The following is a 12,308-nucleotide window of genomic DNA, read 5'->3' as shown; positions in this document are numbered from 1 at the left end:
AAGTTTTATCTTTGAAAACGGCACTCTTCTGTTATTGTGTGAGTGTGTGTGTGCGCGCGTTTCGCCAGCCGGTCTCGCTTGTCGACATTTGGATATTCCGTGAAGCTATAATGCTATGCTAACGTGTTTTTTTGGATTGTGCGATGACACTTGACACAGAAAGGCCGCAGGAGGGATTTGAACTCACAACGTCACAAACGAGAGGCGGGATATTAAACTCCGATAGAAACCATTGATGCCTTTATTCCCATTGTTTCGTTCCATTTTGTAAAAAGTTTTGATGTTTTCGCAAACATGAGTAACGACTTAACGGCTCGCGAGGATCTTTGGCAGTGGACCGGAAGAAGAGCCCGGTCGTTGTTAGGGTCTTCCGGTTTCCTTCACTGGGTGAAAGGTGGACGACAACTCAAGTGCCTTTTTCCCCCCCTCTTCCATTTGTTTTGCTTAATTGTTGCCGCGGTTGTTTTCTTCGGAGTGGTCATGCTTCCAAACAGCGGGTGAGTTCGCCAACAGCCTCTTTGATGACTCCTCATTAAACGGGGAAAAAAACCACTTCTTCAGTAAAACATGTTTAATTGCAAGGGAAATTATTTTTGTGCCGCTGCTAATCGTTCGCATCGAGTCATTAGGTTAGCCTTGTTAGCGTTAGGTTGGTCCTCATTAGGCTCAGGTGGGGTCTGTCACATTTGAGTTACGTCATTGGACGGGTCGCCAATCACCGTCAGGGCACATAGACCAACTAACTAGTCGCCATACAATGCCAGGGCACATGTAGTAGGTATGGGGCACAAAATAAATGCAGCATATTTACATTCAAGAAATACTTATTAAAAATCAAGCCAATAGGGCTCTGACGTCTGCAGACTCAATTAGTGGAGCCCAGAGTTCAAAGTAAACGCGGTGAAGCTACATTGAGCTGTCATGCTGTCAACAAAGGTGGAGTAAGCCCCAAGTTTAAATGCATTTAAATCCAGATTCAAAACTTGGCTTTTCCTCTCGAAATAAATGTCACTGAAAAGAACTTGAAAAAAGAAAGTGTGCCTAAATGTTGTCAATATGTTTAGAAGGATGGCAATTTATGGTTGGTTGTTTTTCTGCACGGCGCAGGAAGTTGGCAGGCCGCACCCTGTTCATCACGGGCGCCAGCCGCGGCATCGGCAAGTCCATCGCCCTCAAAGCTGCCAGAGATGGCGCCAACGTGGTCATCGCCGCCAAGACGGCGCAAGCTCATCCGAAGCTCCCTGGCACTATCTACACCGCCGCGCAGGAGGGTGCGTGCGTGCATGCGTGCGTACGCGCTAAAGTGCTCATGCGCCAACATGACCTTTGGCTTTTTTTTGCTCTTCCAGTGGAGGATGCGGGCGGCAAAGCGCTGCCATGCGTGGTGGACATCCGAGACGAGAAACAAGTTGAAGACGCCGTTCAGAAAGCCATCGCCACATTTGGAGGTTGGCATTGTTTTCTACTTTCTCGACACTTCTTCCAAAGTTGACTGAACATCCCGTTGAGGGGTTTGGAAATTCGTACATAGGGATTTTTGAGATTGTTGACTTACTGTCCGGCTGAAGTGATGAATCGAATACCGGGAAAGCAGTGAACAGGGATTTTTACAAAATGGTCAACTCACAATCTAGACCAATAGTGGATAGAAAGCGATCATCAACATCATCATCGCCATCACCAGGCATCGACATCTTGGTGAACAACGCCAGCGCCATCAACCTGACGGGAACTTTGGAAACGCCCATGAAGAAGGTGGACCTCATGCTGGGAATCAACCTGAGAGGAACATACATGACGTACGAACCAACACGCATGCACCACTGTTGCAACAGTTTGAGAGATTTCCACTTACTTAAAAAAAAAATAAAATTTCAACTGGAGTCTTATTTTTTTAAATTGAGCGGTTCATTACTTTATAATTTTAGTTTAAAAAAAAAAGCTGTTTATTTTTCATTTGTTTTTATTATTAGTGTGGTGGGGGGTTCTTGGTGTTTTTTTTTTGTAAGCACTCATTTTAATCTAATTTTCTGAATGAAAATGTTTTTTCACTATTAACTTTTTTTTTCAATTAACCTTATGAACCTTGGCGTGCACATGCGTGCTTGTTAGAGCCCAGCGGGGCGTAACGAGTGTGCGTTTATGTGTGCGTTTGGTAGGTCCAAGATGGTCATTCCTCACTTGCTCAAGAGTTCGTCCGCCCACATCCTTAACTTGTCGCCGCCTCTCAACCTTAATCCCATCTGGTTCAAGAACCACACAGGTAACCAACGGCAACCAACACTGGTACCCTTAGTCTGATACACGGGTTAGGTGAGCTAAATAAACCCAGGTAACCATAGCAACCAACCTGCCAACACACGGGTAATACGACAAGCATGACGCGCGGCCTGATGATGCATGCACGTCGCTTTCAGCGTACACGATGGCCAAGTACGGCATGTCCATGTGCGTCCTGGGGATGGCGGAAGAGTTCAGAGGTCAGATCGCCGTCAACGCCCTCTGGCCACGAACCGGTGAGTGACGCGCGCTCAGCGTTACCCAGCCATGTGCTCAGACGCTAACAGGAACCGGTATTTTGTCGCCGTAGCGATCCAGACGGCAGCCATGGATATGTTGGGCGGCGCGGGCGTGGCCAAACAGTGTCGTACGGTGGATATTATGGCGGACGCCGCCTACGCCATCCTGACACGGCCCAAAACCTTCACGGGCCACTTTGTGGTGGACGAGGACATTCTGAGAGAGGAGGGGGTGCAAGACATGGATCAGTACGCTGTCCAGCCAGGTCTCTCACACACACACACACACACACATAGATTGGCATCCTGCAGTCTCATGCTGCTCTCTGATTGGTCCGCAGGTCACCCGCTTCTGCCCGACTTCTTCCTGGACGATGCCCCCGAGGTGCTGGCCCAGCAGATGGAACAACACGGTAAAAGTTTTCCCGCAATGGGGAGCAGCCCGCTCGACCCCCTCCCGGTTTGCTGATTGACAGCTGACCGAGCGTTTTGTTGCAAGGGGCGACGCCCGCCTTCAAGTCGCCATCCTCGTCGGCCACGCCTTCTCCTGGCGGCCCCATCGAAAGCACATTTGAAGTGATCAGAGGCGTCCTCACTGAGGATCTGGTCAACTCCACCAAGGCGCTCTACCAGTTTGACCTCTCGGGTGAGCTCAAGGTCGGACGCCATCACCTGTACAACAAGAAGGCGTCTCACCTGTTTATTCTGTATTTTTTTATTTTTTCTACCTGACAGGAGAACATGCGGGTGTTTGGTTCCTGGACTTGAAGAGCGGCGCGGGCAGTACAGGGCGCGGCCAGCCGCACGCCAAGCCCGATGTCGTCATGACCATGGACTCGGCCGACTTTAGCAAAATGTTTACAGGTAGGGGTTTCCATGGTAACACTTCAGCAGGATTACGTGTCCTCCACAGATAAAATGTGGGCAGGGTGAAGCTTTGTTTGTCGTCTCGGTGGTAATATTCGTTCTACGATGGTGTCTTCCTGTGGTAACAATATTGCGCGGCTACTGTGTTAACCGCTTTCCAGGGTGATTCTCACGGTCACATGTTTCTGCGTAATTGGTTTCCGTGGTTACATGCTGCGGTAACGTGTTCCCATTGGAGCGACTGTGTTCTTGTCGTAACCTACGGTAATGCATTTGTCGCAGTCAGCCAGTTTCCAGGGCAATCGCGTTACGCGGTTACAAGTTGCTAAGGTTGATTGACCAGTTTCCATGGTAACATGCTCCCGCGCGCACGCAGGGAAGCTGAAGCCGACCATGGCGTTCATGTCCGGGAAACTTCGCATCAAAGGCGACATGGCACTCGCCCTGAAGCTGGAGAAGATGATGGGCCGCATGTCGAAGCTGTGATGTCATCAGGTAAAGATGATGTCATCACGTGAATAAAAGTCAACACAAGAAGTAATTTTGCCTTGTTTATTGAGGATGTAAACCCCGCCCCTGCGTCGCGTCGTGCAAACAAAACAAAAGTCCACCAGCACCGTCCGGGTGTCGATGAGAAAGAGGAAGAGAGGACAGGAAGCCGGGGTGAGGGGCTAGGCCTCGTCCGTTCCATTGTCGCTGCGCGGCGGGGTGTCTCGTCTCGGCGGCATCCTCTCATTGATGCGGTCCAGGCCTCGCGCCTCCTCGAAACTTTGGATCCTGTGAGGCGGCTTGAAGTCGTCGCCACCTGCGGGGAGACGCGCCCGCGTCAGGTAACCGAACCCGCTGTTGAAATTTGGTGGCTTTCTCGCCATTTGCTACCGTTGACGGACGATCCAAAAGTTGCGGCGCGCTTACCTCGAGCTTCCTCCGCCTCTTCCGTGGCTGCGGAAAGGAAGACGAGTCCAAGGTCAGACGCGCTAGGCGAAGGAAACGTGGCCAAAAGGTCGACGTGCTGTTAAGTTAAGGCGAACTAAGTCTCACCGCTCTGCAGCGTGCGCCGTCCTCCCGACAACACCCCGAGCGGCAACGTTCCGGACGGCGTTAACCCTTTCAGCTGCAGCACGCTCTCGTTCTCCTCTCTACACCAGGAATGAGGATGACAATTGAGAAAATAGTCAGGGGGGGGATAATTGTCGCTTCAACTTGGATGCTAATACGCTTTCGAATACGCCAAAGGGATATGTGACATTAACAGAGATAAAAGGACACGAATGGCAATATGCGCTATGCTAGTTTAGCACTTTAAGCAGGCACGTCAAGGCGGGAGGGAAGCCAATCAGCCGCGAGCTAGCGTTGCCGCCATTTTTTTTTTTCAACCGACTTACCTTAGCACGGAGAACACTCGGGCCATCTTCCCAATGGCCCGGATCTTGTTCCTGATGACTTCTTTCCGGACAGCGGGGGCACCGCCTGCAACAGGAAGTGTATGTGCTCTTTAAGTTTAAAGGCGGCCGCGGTTCAGCGCTCACTAAGAGTTCCAAAAGTCACCTTCTCCCGGGTCGTCGGCGTCGGTCATGAGCTCGTCGTCGGAGCAGATATTTAACACGTTGACCAGCATCTCTGTCACTGCGCGAACAGCAACCGGATGGGTCAGCTGTGATGTGATATGCGCTCATCTGACAAGGTTGTCAACCGCGAGGCGATCTGACCTTTCTCTCCAACGAAGGGCAGCGACCACGTGAAGACATCCATGAAGTTGGGCAGCCAGTAAGGATGCGGCGAGCAGTTGAACTGACGGATGTTCATCACGTTGTTCTCGTACTTCAACACCGCCGCTGACACACACACATACGATCTTCTTTATTATCATTAACATTGCCGTCACTATGGCCTGACCCATATTGAGCAGGACAAAAAAAAAGTCATTATCGGCTGATTATGAGGGAAAAACACAAAGATGGAAAAAAAATATTCGAGGGTCTGTCAAGTTTACCTTTGTTGTTGTACACGTCCAAGTAGTTTGGAGCAGAGAAGATGGTGATGAGGGAGGGGAAGCCCGTCGTCTGACTCTTCCTGTACATGCGGTAACTGACACACACACGGACAAGCACACGTGAACATCCGCATGGAGAGTCGGCCATGTTGATCCTTACCCAGCATCCTGTGCCTCGTGCGCCCGTATGATCGACAGCAGGTTGTTGTTCATCAGGAAGTCGCAGACGGCGGCGTAGCTACACCCAAAAGTGAAATGAGGCCCCGCGAACTTGCAGCGTGGCGTCTCGCCATCAGTGCCCGCTGCGTTACCTGTAGAAGTAGGAGCAGCCCCTCACGCTGTTGTGACTGAAGTGGTCCTGGTTCTTCTCGGAGCCGTAGTCCTCGCCGGGATCGGACCACAACAGGTCACACATGGGCCCGAAGGCCGGGGGCTCCTTGAAGCGCTCCAGCTACACGCAAAAGGAGCGAGCGTACGTTAAGGGAGGCGGCCGGGCCGTAGGCGGGGTTAGCATGCGGCGCGCCGACCTTGCGGATGTCGTCCAGACTGCTGATCTCGGGACTCAGACCCCCGTGGACGCACAAAAACTGCTGGTTGAGCAGCGCTGCCAGAGGGAGGCAGTCAAAAGAGTCCATGCACGCCTCGTACACGCGATCCGAGTACTTCATCTTGCCTGTGCGCAGGCGCAGGGAGAACACGACCAAGGTTAGTGGAGTTCACGTCACAACATTGGATGGATTTTGACGGAATTCAAAACTCACACTCGTGTTTAAAGGTGAAATACTCAGTGAGGTGTCGACACTCGTGGTTTCCTCTGAGCAGAAGCAGCGTGTCCGGGTGGTTAATCTTCAGAGCCCACAGGAACAGGACGCACTGAGAAGACGAGCCCCGCCGTCACTTGACAGGAAGTGCGTGTGTGCATGCACTGGTTGCAGGCGCAGGCTGGTCAGCGCTTACCTCGATGCTGAAGTAGCCCCTGTCCACGTAGTCGCCCAGGAACAGATAACGGGTGCTGCTGGGGGAGCCGCCCACCTCGAAAAGCTTCATCAGGTCAAAGAACTGTCCATGCACGTCGCCGCACACTAAACACATGCCCTTCATTACAACATGCGGGCCCAGGCTGCGAGCTGTTTTTTTCTTCCCGCACGCTTGATTTTTTTTCATACACCCATACATCATAACATCCAGTGACTACAAATATAAGTTAGAAAAACAACTAGCGTCAAAGTGCAGTGTTATGGGCGTGCATGTACCCGTGACAGGTGCGTCCACGTCCAGCATGCACTTCTCTTGGCGCAGGATAGCGGCGCCCTCGTTAATGATGCGGAGGGCCGCCTCCTCCTCCAACCGGCCTTCCTTCAGCAGGTGCGCCTTTAGGACCTCCACGCTGGGGCGCTCGTCCACGTACAGCTCAGACACAGACAGACGCGCCCCCGGAGGGTACGGCACCGCTGTGTGCGCACACACACATACATATGTTCACTAGCTGCCAGGAGTACCACCTCATACTAATAGTGTAGCGCGGAAAAAAAATTAAAACCCCAGTAAAAGACATGCAGATGACAACATGAAAATTCACATTCTTAGTGTTGATAAACTTATATAATATAGCTATAATGTAAATTTCTCACATAACACGAAACTAAGCGCTTCCGTGGATGTCTATTAATTTCAGCTACTGTATCGATACAAGTGACAGGCGTGCCAAGCGATGACGGTGACGTCATCACACTGCGCCTAAAATGGGCGTAGAATAGCTTGCAGCTAGGCTATAAGAACAAACCCGTCGCAGAAGACGTAGCGGAATCATGCAGCGGTCACCTTTAATGGGCCGTTCCGTGGTGGACACTTTGTACTCTTTGACGGACATTTTGCACCCAAAGAAATCAAGACAACTCGGGAGAGGACGCCCGGGCTAGCCGAGGAGCTAGACGCGCTAGCCGTGGGTCCGCGCGTCTCGCCCAAATTTGACGCCGCCGATTGGCGGGCCGGGCCGGAGGTCAGCTGGAGTTCCGGGGGGCCCACGGGGGTCCGGCGCCCGATGAAATCGACGACTTCCTGATGTTTGCGTCGGGAAGCGCGCGAGCCAAGTAAACCAAAGGAGGAGCGCTTTGACGCGCGTGCGCACTGAGTCCCATTGAGTGTCCCGCTCGATTGCTTCGGCCTGAACATCCACCCCGCAACACAAGCCAAAGGACAGCCTTCTTACGTTAGTTACCACGACTACTGATTGACAAGGTCTGATGTTTTTATTTTTTTCAGTGTTTTTCAGTTTTTTTTATGTTCGTTTTTCATTTCATTGTTGGGGATTCTTGTAAGAGAAAATTTATAACTACATTCTCAATGATGAAACGTGCAAAAACTTTGACTAGGCACACTGCGGAAGAAAAAAAGATCCTCCTAAATTTGCTGAGCATGATTTCATATGTTCATGTACGTGCACAATTGTTGGCGCAAGTGAGGCTGCCATTGAGTCTGCTCATTGCAGAAATTCCCTTTGGCACCCAGCACACAGCCAACTTCTCCCGAGTAGAAACTGAACTCTTTAGTCTTACTCGCAATTTTTCCAACTGGCCTCATGACTTTTGTCATGCAGCAGAGAGGCCTGATAAGATGAACAGTTCTGAGGTGGCAAAAAACGTAGACGTTAGAAGAGAAAAACAAACAAAAATGTGGGTGGGGCTCCTATTTAGAATTGAAGAATTTCAAATATTGCTTTTTTAAAAATAATATAGTCAGAATACCGTCAAAATACCCCCCAAAATTATACTGCAAATTTTAGCTGCAGTAAGATACTTTGGCAAATCGCAGTACTTTAAGTGAGTTACCATACAGTCGAAAAGTGACATTTGACAGTGTGCTGGCGTGGCCAAGCCAGCGTCTGTTAATTTGCATACGCCCACATGACTTCAGGCTTTGACTAATGATTGACACCTGTGTCTATTTTGAGCAGCTGGGTGAGCGCTGCGTTCAAGGACGGCATGGCTGGACGACATGTGGACCTTCTTCTCTTGAACTTCAACCCGTGCACAAATATTGACCTCTCGTCTGCACAACAAACTCAACAACTGTGCCGGTATTTCACTAGTCGATTTCTTCTGTCCGCCATTCAAACGCTCTGCTCTCTTCTGAGACCTTTCCTACAGAGCTCTTGGCATTTGATGCCACTGAATTTCAAAGGCGAGTTCCAATGCACATGGAGACATTTTGTGTCCTTTTAGTGCATCGGTGTCCAAACTTAATCTCCCAAAGGTCAATCAATGTCCTGCAAGTTTTAGACCTGATTCAAATGATCAGGCTTCTTCACACCTTTCTTCCGAGCTGCTCATTTGAATCGGGAGGGGGCACCTCCAAAACGGGGGGGGGGGGGGGGGGGCGGGGGGTCGATGGCGCACCTTGACAACCGGCGCTGAATGTTCCTATTTTAGTGGCCACCAAACGTTCCTGCGAACTTTTCTTTTCTTTTCACCTTTGACCCTCGCGCGTGCCCGTGGGTGGGGTGACGTCACGATCACTCGGCCAGGGGCCTCTCCTGATTGGTCGCTCAGGGCTGTCCACGTGGCGAACGAGTGACTCGAAAGCCGCGCGCGCGCGGCTGGATGGGCGCGCGGGTATGAGCGTTCAGCCCCGTCGAGCTGCGCGTGCCCGCGGGCTCCGAGCAGAGGACCTTTTGGGGAAAAGTGGACGCACGTACGTACGCCGCGCAGGTAAGACTGCACTTTTGTCACACTTTAGCGGCACGCCTGCGTTTGACTTGTGCCTTTGGAAGACGCGCGGACGCGAGGCCAACTCGAGTTTAAGTGACTTTTTTTTGGGGGGGGGGGGGGGGGCGTAACTTGAACGTAATGCAGGTGCCTTGTGTCGAATTCCAAAAATGAATTGACTGAGGCGGACCTTTTCCAAGACGCCTCCACTGGTTACAAATATTTCATTCCTGTGAGAAATATTATGCAATGGGGGCAGATTTTGATTGAAGGGTGGGTCAAAGTTTCAAAACTTTCCTCGGAACAGTTTAAAACGCTAAATACAAGTTTATCAGAAAATTGTCAGCGATCATCACCAAAATGTAAATGCACATCTGTGCTTATGCCCACTTCAACCCGCGCGAACATTCAAATGATCGACTCAATATTTGGCCTTTTACAGACATGAAGCCATTGAAACTGTAGCGAGCACCGATTGAGAGGACGTTAATGTGCATCATGTCCAAAATATTGCGGCCGATCGTTCTAATATTTGCAGTGGTTGAAGTAGTCAAAGTCCAGTTGTCTATTTTGGTGAAAATCGATTGCAGTTTTCGGACATCAAGTAACATGAAGCTTTGGATACGGAGAGGAAAACGATGTGCATAAAATCCCAAATATTTGGGTGATTCTTTTTTCTATATTTTCATATGTTGAAGTGGGCATGACTCGAGATGTGCACATAAATTTGAGGGACGGCTTGGTCGTAGCTTTCTGACGTTAAGTCATTGAGAATTTTGGTGACAGTTGATTCCGGTTTTCAATTATTAAGCAATGTGAAGCTTCTTTCAAAGTGTTGCAAACTGTCCCATTTCCTAACTTTGTCCAACTATGTAAACATGATGTTCGTTTTTTTTGGGGGGGGGGGGGATTAATGCTACTCGCTAATGACCAATAGTATTGGTTTAGGTAACTTTTTTGAGGGTGGGGGGTTGGGGGGCATGCTATTGTGAAAAGGTATTTCTATTCGCAGTCACATGGGTGACGGCTGTGGTGCCCCTCCCCCCTCAAACCTGTCAGTGAGATGCCACACACATGCGCAAACCGCCCCACCTCCCCCCCTTTGCATGCCACTTTGCATGCCACTCAGTTAGAAAAAAAGTAAAAGACCGGTAAAATGAGAAGTACTGCTTGAAATGGAAAAGTACAGAATCTAAAATCTCAACAAAAAAAAGATCAGTTAAAGTTCAGACAATCGGAAAAAAATATACTTGAGTACAGTAAGTAATTATTTGTACTTGGTTACTCGCCCCACTTTCACACAAATGTGAGATTTCATTCGTACAAAAAGATGATGGGTTTGTAATTGCCACGAGATGCTACAAAGAAGCGATTGATTGTCTGATAAGAGCTCTCAAATCACTTCCACATAGTTCCTCAGCAACAGGATGCCATTAGATGGCACCAAAGCAATATTATGAGCATAAAACGGAACAGGTTACAAAGAAAACTCGAAAGGGTATTTATGTAGACGCATGATGTCATTTTTAAAGTCATACATACATTATTTTAAATTTAAAACATTTGAGTAACATGTATGGGGTGGGGGGGGTTTAGTTCCAGTCTCCACTATCACTGCTGAAATGATGAAAATGTCCCCACTTGTGAAACAAAAGTTATCTCATCAAAGTTCATGTTGCGAAAGGTCACACAAAAAGTTTTTTTTTTTGACCCAGTTTGTTTCTCAGGGTGATGCTAAGCTAAGGCGCTAAGCAACGCGCTGTCAAGATGCCGACGGACATGGCACTGCCCCTCTTCCTGTCACAGGCGGACTTTGCCTACCGCAGAAGCCCCCAAGACCGGAGCCCCGCCTCCAGCTGCCGTGAGCTCACTTCCAAGAAGACCAAGAAGCATGTGACTTTCGCGGACCATCGAGGCCTGCCCCTCACTCGGGTCAAGGTCTTCTCCCAGTTCAAGGACGCCATCCGCATTCCCTCCAGCGTCCGCCTCGTGCCATCCAACCGGGACGATGACGACGACGAGCTGGTCCTGGATTTTACCCAGCCGGCGTCCGACTACGTTCTGTTCCGCCAGAATCTGGACAGGAAGTGCGTGTGCCTGGAGAACTGCGTTCTGAAGGAGCGGACCCTGGCGGGGACGGTAAAGGTCAAGAACTTGTCCTTCGAGAAGCGCGTGCGGCTGCGTGTCACCTTCGACTCTTGGGAGAGCCACTCGGACGTGGAGTGCGCCTACGTCAAGGACTCGTACCCGAGCGCGTACAGCGACACATTCTGCTTCAGCCTGGCTCTGCCCCGACTACTGTCCCCCCACCGCCACGTGGAGTTCGCCATCTGCTACCAGGTGGCCGGCGCGGAGTACTGGGACAGCAACCACGGGCACAACTACCGCATCCTCTGGTCCAAGGACAAGCGGCGCCGGGACGGCGATAGCCAGTTCGACTTGGGCGTTCACTTGGACGCCTTCGGCAGCCTCACCTGCGGACACGGAATCCTCCCGGAGTGGCCCAGCTATGCCAGATATGAGAATGTGGGACCTTACTACTGAAGGGGGCTGCAACCTGAGCAAATGGGCAGAGGTCACCGACATGTTTTTCGACATGAAGAACAAACACGGATGAATTGAAATCCAAAACGCTGCTAGGTGATGTCATCACGTGACATTTGTGTGGTCTTTTAAATAAAAGATGTTGGATGTTTTAAGTGAACGAAAAGCTTTTTTGATAATAAAGACGAGCTCTTTTAAATGTGTTGGAAGTCCACCGGATTGACCACGGTTATATTTTCCTTATTGTTTTTACTTGTTGCAAATAAAACTTTTGAAGTTATTGCTTCTGAATGATCTCCAAGTTTATTCGTAGTGATGTTAACAAATTGTGTTGAAGCGTGTATCGAGTAAAGAAGGGAGCGTTTCACACGAAGAAAATAATTCAGACTGTTGTGCAAGGTTTGACAGATAAATAAACCACTCAGACATGGGCTTAATTCAAAATAACTGTTTTGATAGTCGTCGCCACCACCACGCTCAAACTGCAGCCGAACATCCTCCGAATTGTTGAAAAACCAATAATGACTCCCGGGTGACGTCATTTCCTACTTTTGATCGACAATGACACGCGAAGCCCACGAGAGGGATGCAGTAAATCACCGTATATTTTCTGCGGGCACATTACATAACTGCATTTGACGTGGTATAAAGTTATAAGGTGACGTTTTTCATGACTCCTCA

General features: G+C 49.8%; 3 protein-coding genes across 4 annotated transcripts; 2 read left to right on the top strand and 1 right to left on the bottom strand.

The window, feature by feature from the left end:
- The first annotated feature begins 230 nt into the window (after positions 1-230).
- hsdl2 (hydroxysteroid dehydrogenase like 2) lies at positions 231-3,927 on the top strand. Of its 2 annotated transcripts, XM_052050730.1 has the most exons (11): positions 253-497; positions 1,108-1,271; positions 1,350-1,448; positions 1,685-1,799; positions 2,160-2,263; positions 2,418-2,516; positions 2,591-2,785; positions 2,861-2,932; positions 3,019-3,165; positions 3,255-3,383; positions 3,763-3,927. In XM_052050730.1, exons 1-11 carry the CDS (start codon positions 295-297, stop codon positions 3,870-3,872), a joined length of 1,437 nt encoding a protein of 478 aa, XP_051906690.1. In that variant the 5' UTR covers positions 253-294; the 3' UTR covers positions 3,873-3,927. The 2 variants fall into 2 exon arrangements, with proteins under 2 accessions (XP_051906689.1, XP_051906690.1); XM_052050729.1 differs by having other exon boundaries at positions 231-497; positions 2,591-2,932.
- LOC127591001 (serine/threonine-protein phosphatase 2B catalytic subunit gamma isoform-like) lies at positions 3,925-7,487 on the bottom strand. Its single transcript, XM_052050734.1, has 14 exons — positions 7,201-7,487; positions 6,633-6,830; positions 6,337-6,461; positions 6,141-6,252; positions 5,907-6,052; positions 5,691-5,830; positions 5,540-5,617; positions 5,380-5,474; positions 5,096-5,221; positions 4,935-5,012; positions 4,772-4,856; positions 4,428-4,525; positions 4,302-4,328; positions 3,925-4,191 (listed from the first exon to the last, which is right to left on the bottom strand). The coding sequence occupies exons 1-14, from the start codon at positions 7,247-7,249 to the stop codon at positions 4,058-4,060; spliced, it is 1,491 nt and encodes a 496-aa protein (XP_051906694.1). The 5' UTR covers positions 7,250-7,487; the 3' UTR covers positions 3,925-4,057.
- Positions 7,488-10,850: 3,363 nt separating this feature from the next.
- Positions 10,851-11,918, top strand: ppp1r3b (protein phosphatase 1, regulatory subunit 3B). Its single transcript, XM_052050883.1, has one exon. It carries the CDS (start codon positions 10,851-10,853, stop codon positions 11,625-11,627), a length of 777 nt encoding a protein of 258 aa, XP_051906843.1. The 3' UTR covers positions 11,628-11,918.
- Positions 11,919-12,308: the final 390 nt, after the last annotated feature.

Source organism: Hippocampus zosterae, chromosome 18, assembly GCF_025434085.1.
Source record: "Hippocampus zosterae strain Florida chromosome 18, ASM2543408v3, whole genome shotgun sequence".
Classification (NCBI taxonomy): domain Eukaryota; kingdom Metazoa; phylum Chordata; class Actinopteri; order Syngnathiformes; family Syngnathidae; genus Hippocampus; species Hippocampus zosterae.
Note: the sequence above shows the minus strand (reverse complement) of the source record. Positions and strands in the feature narration are given on the sequence as shown.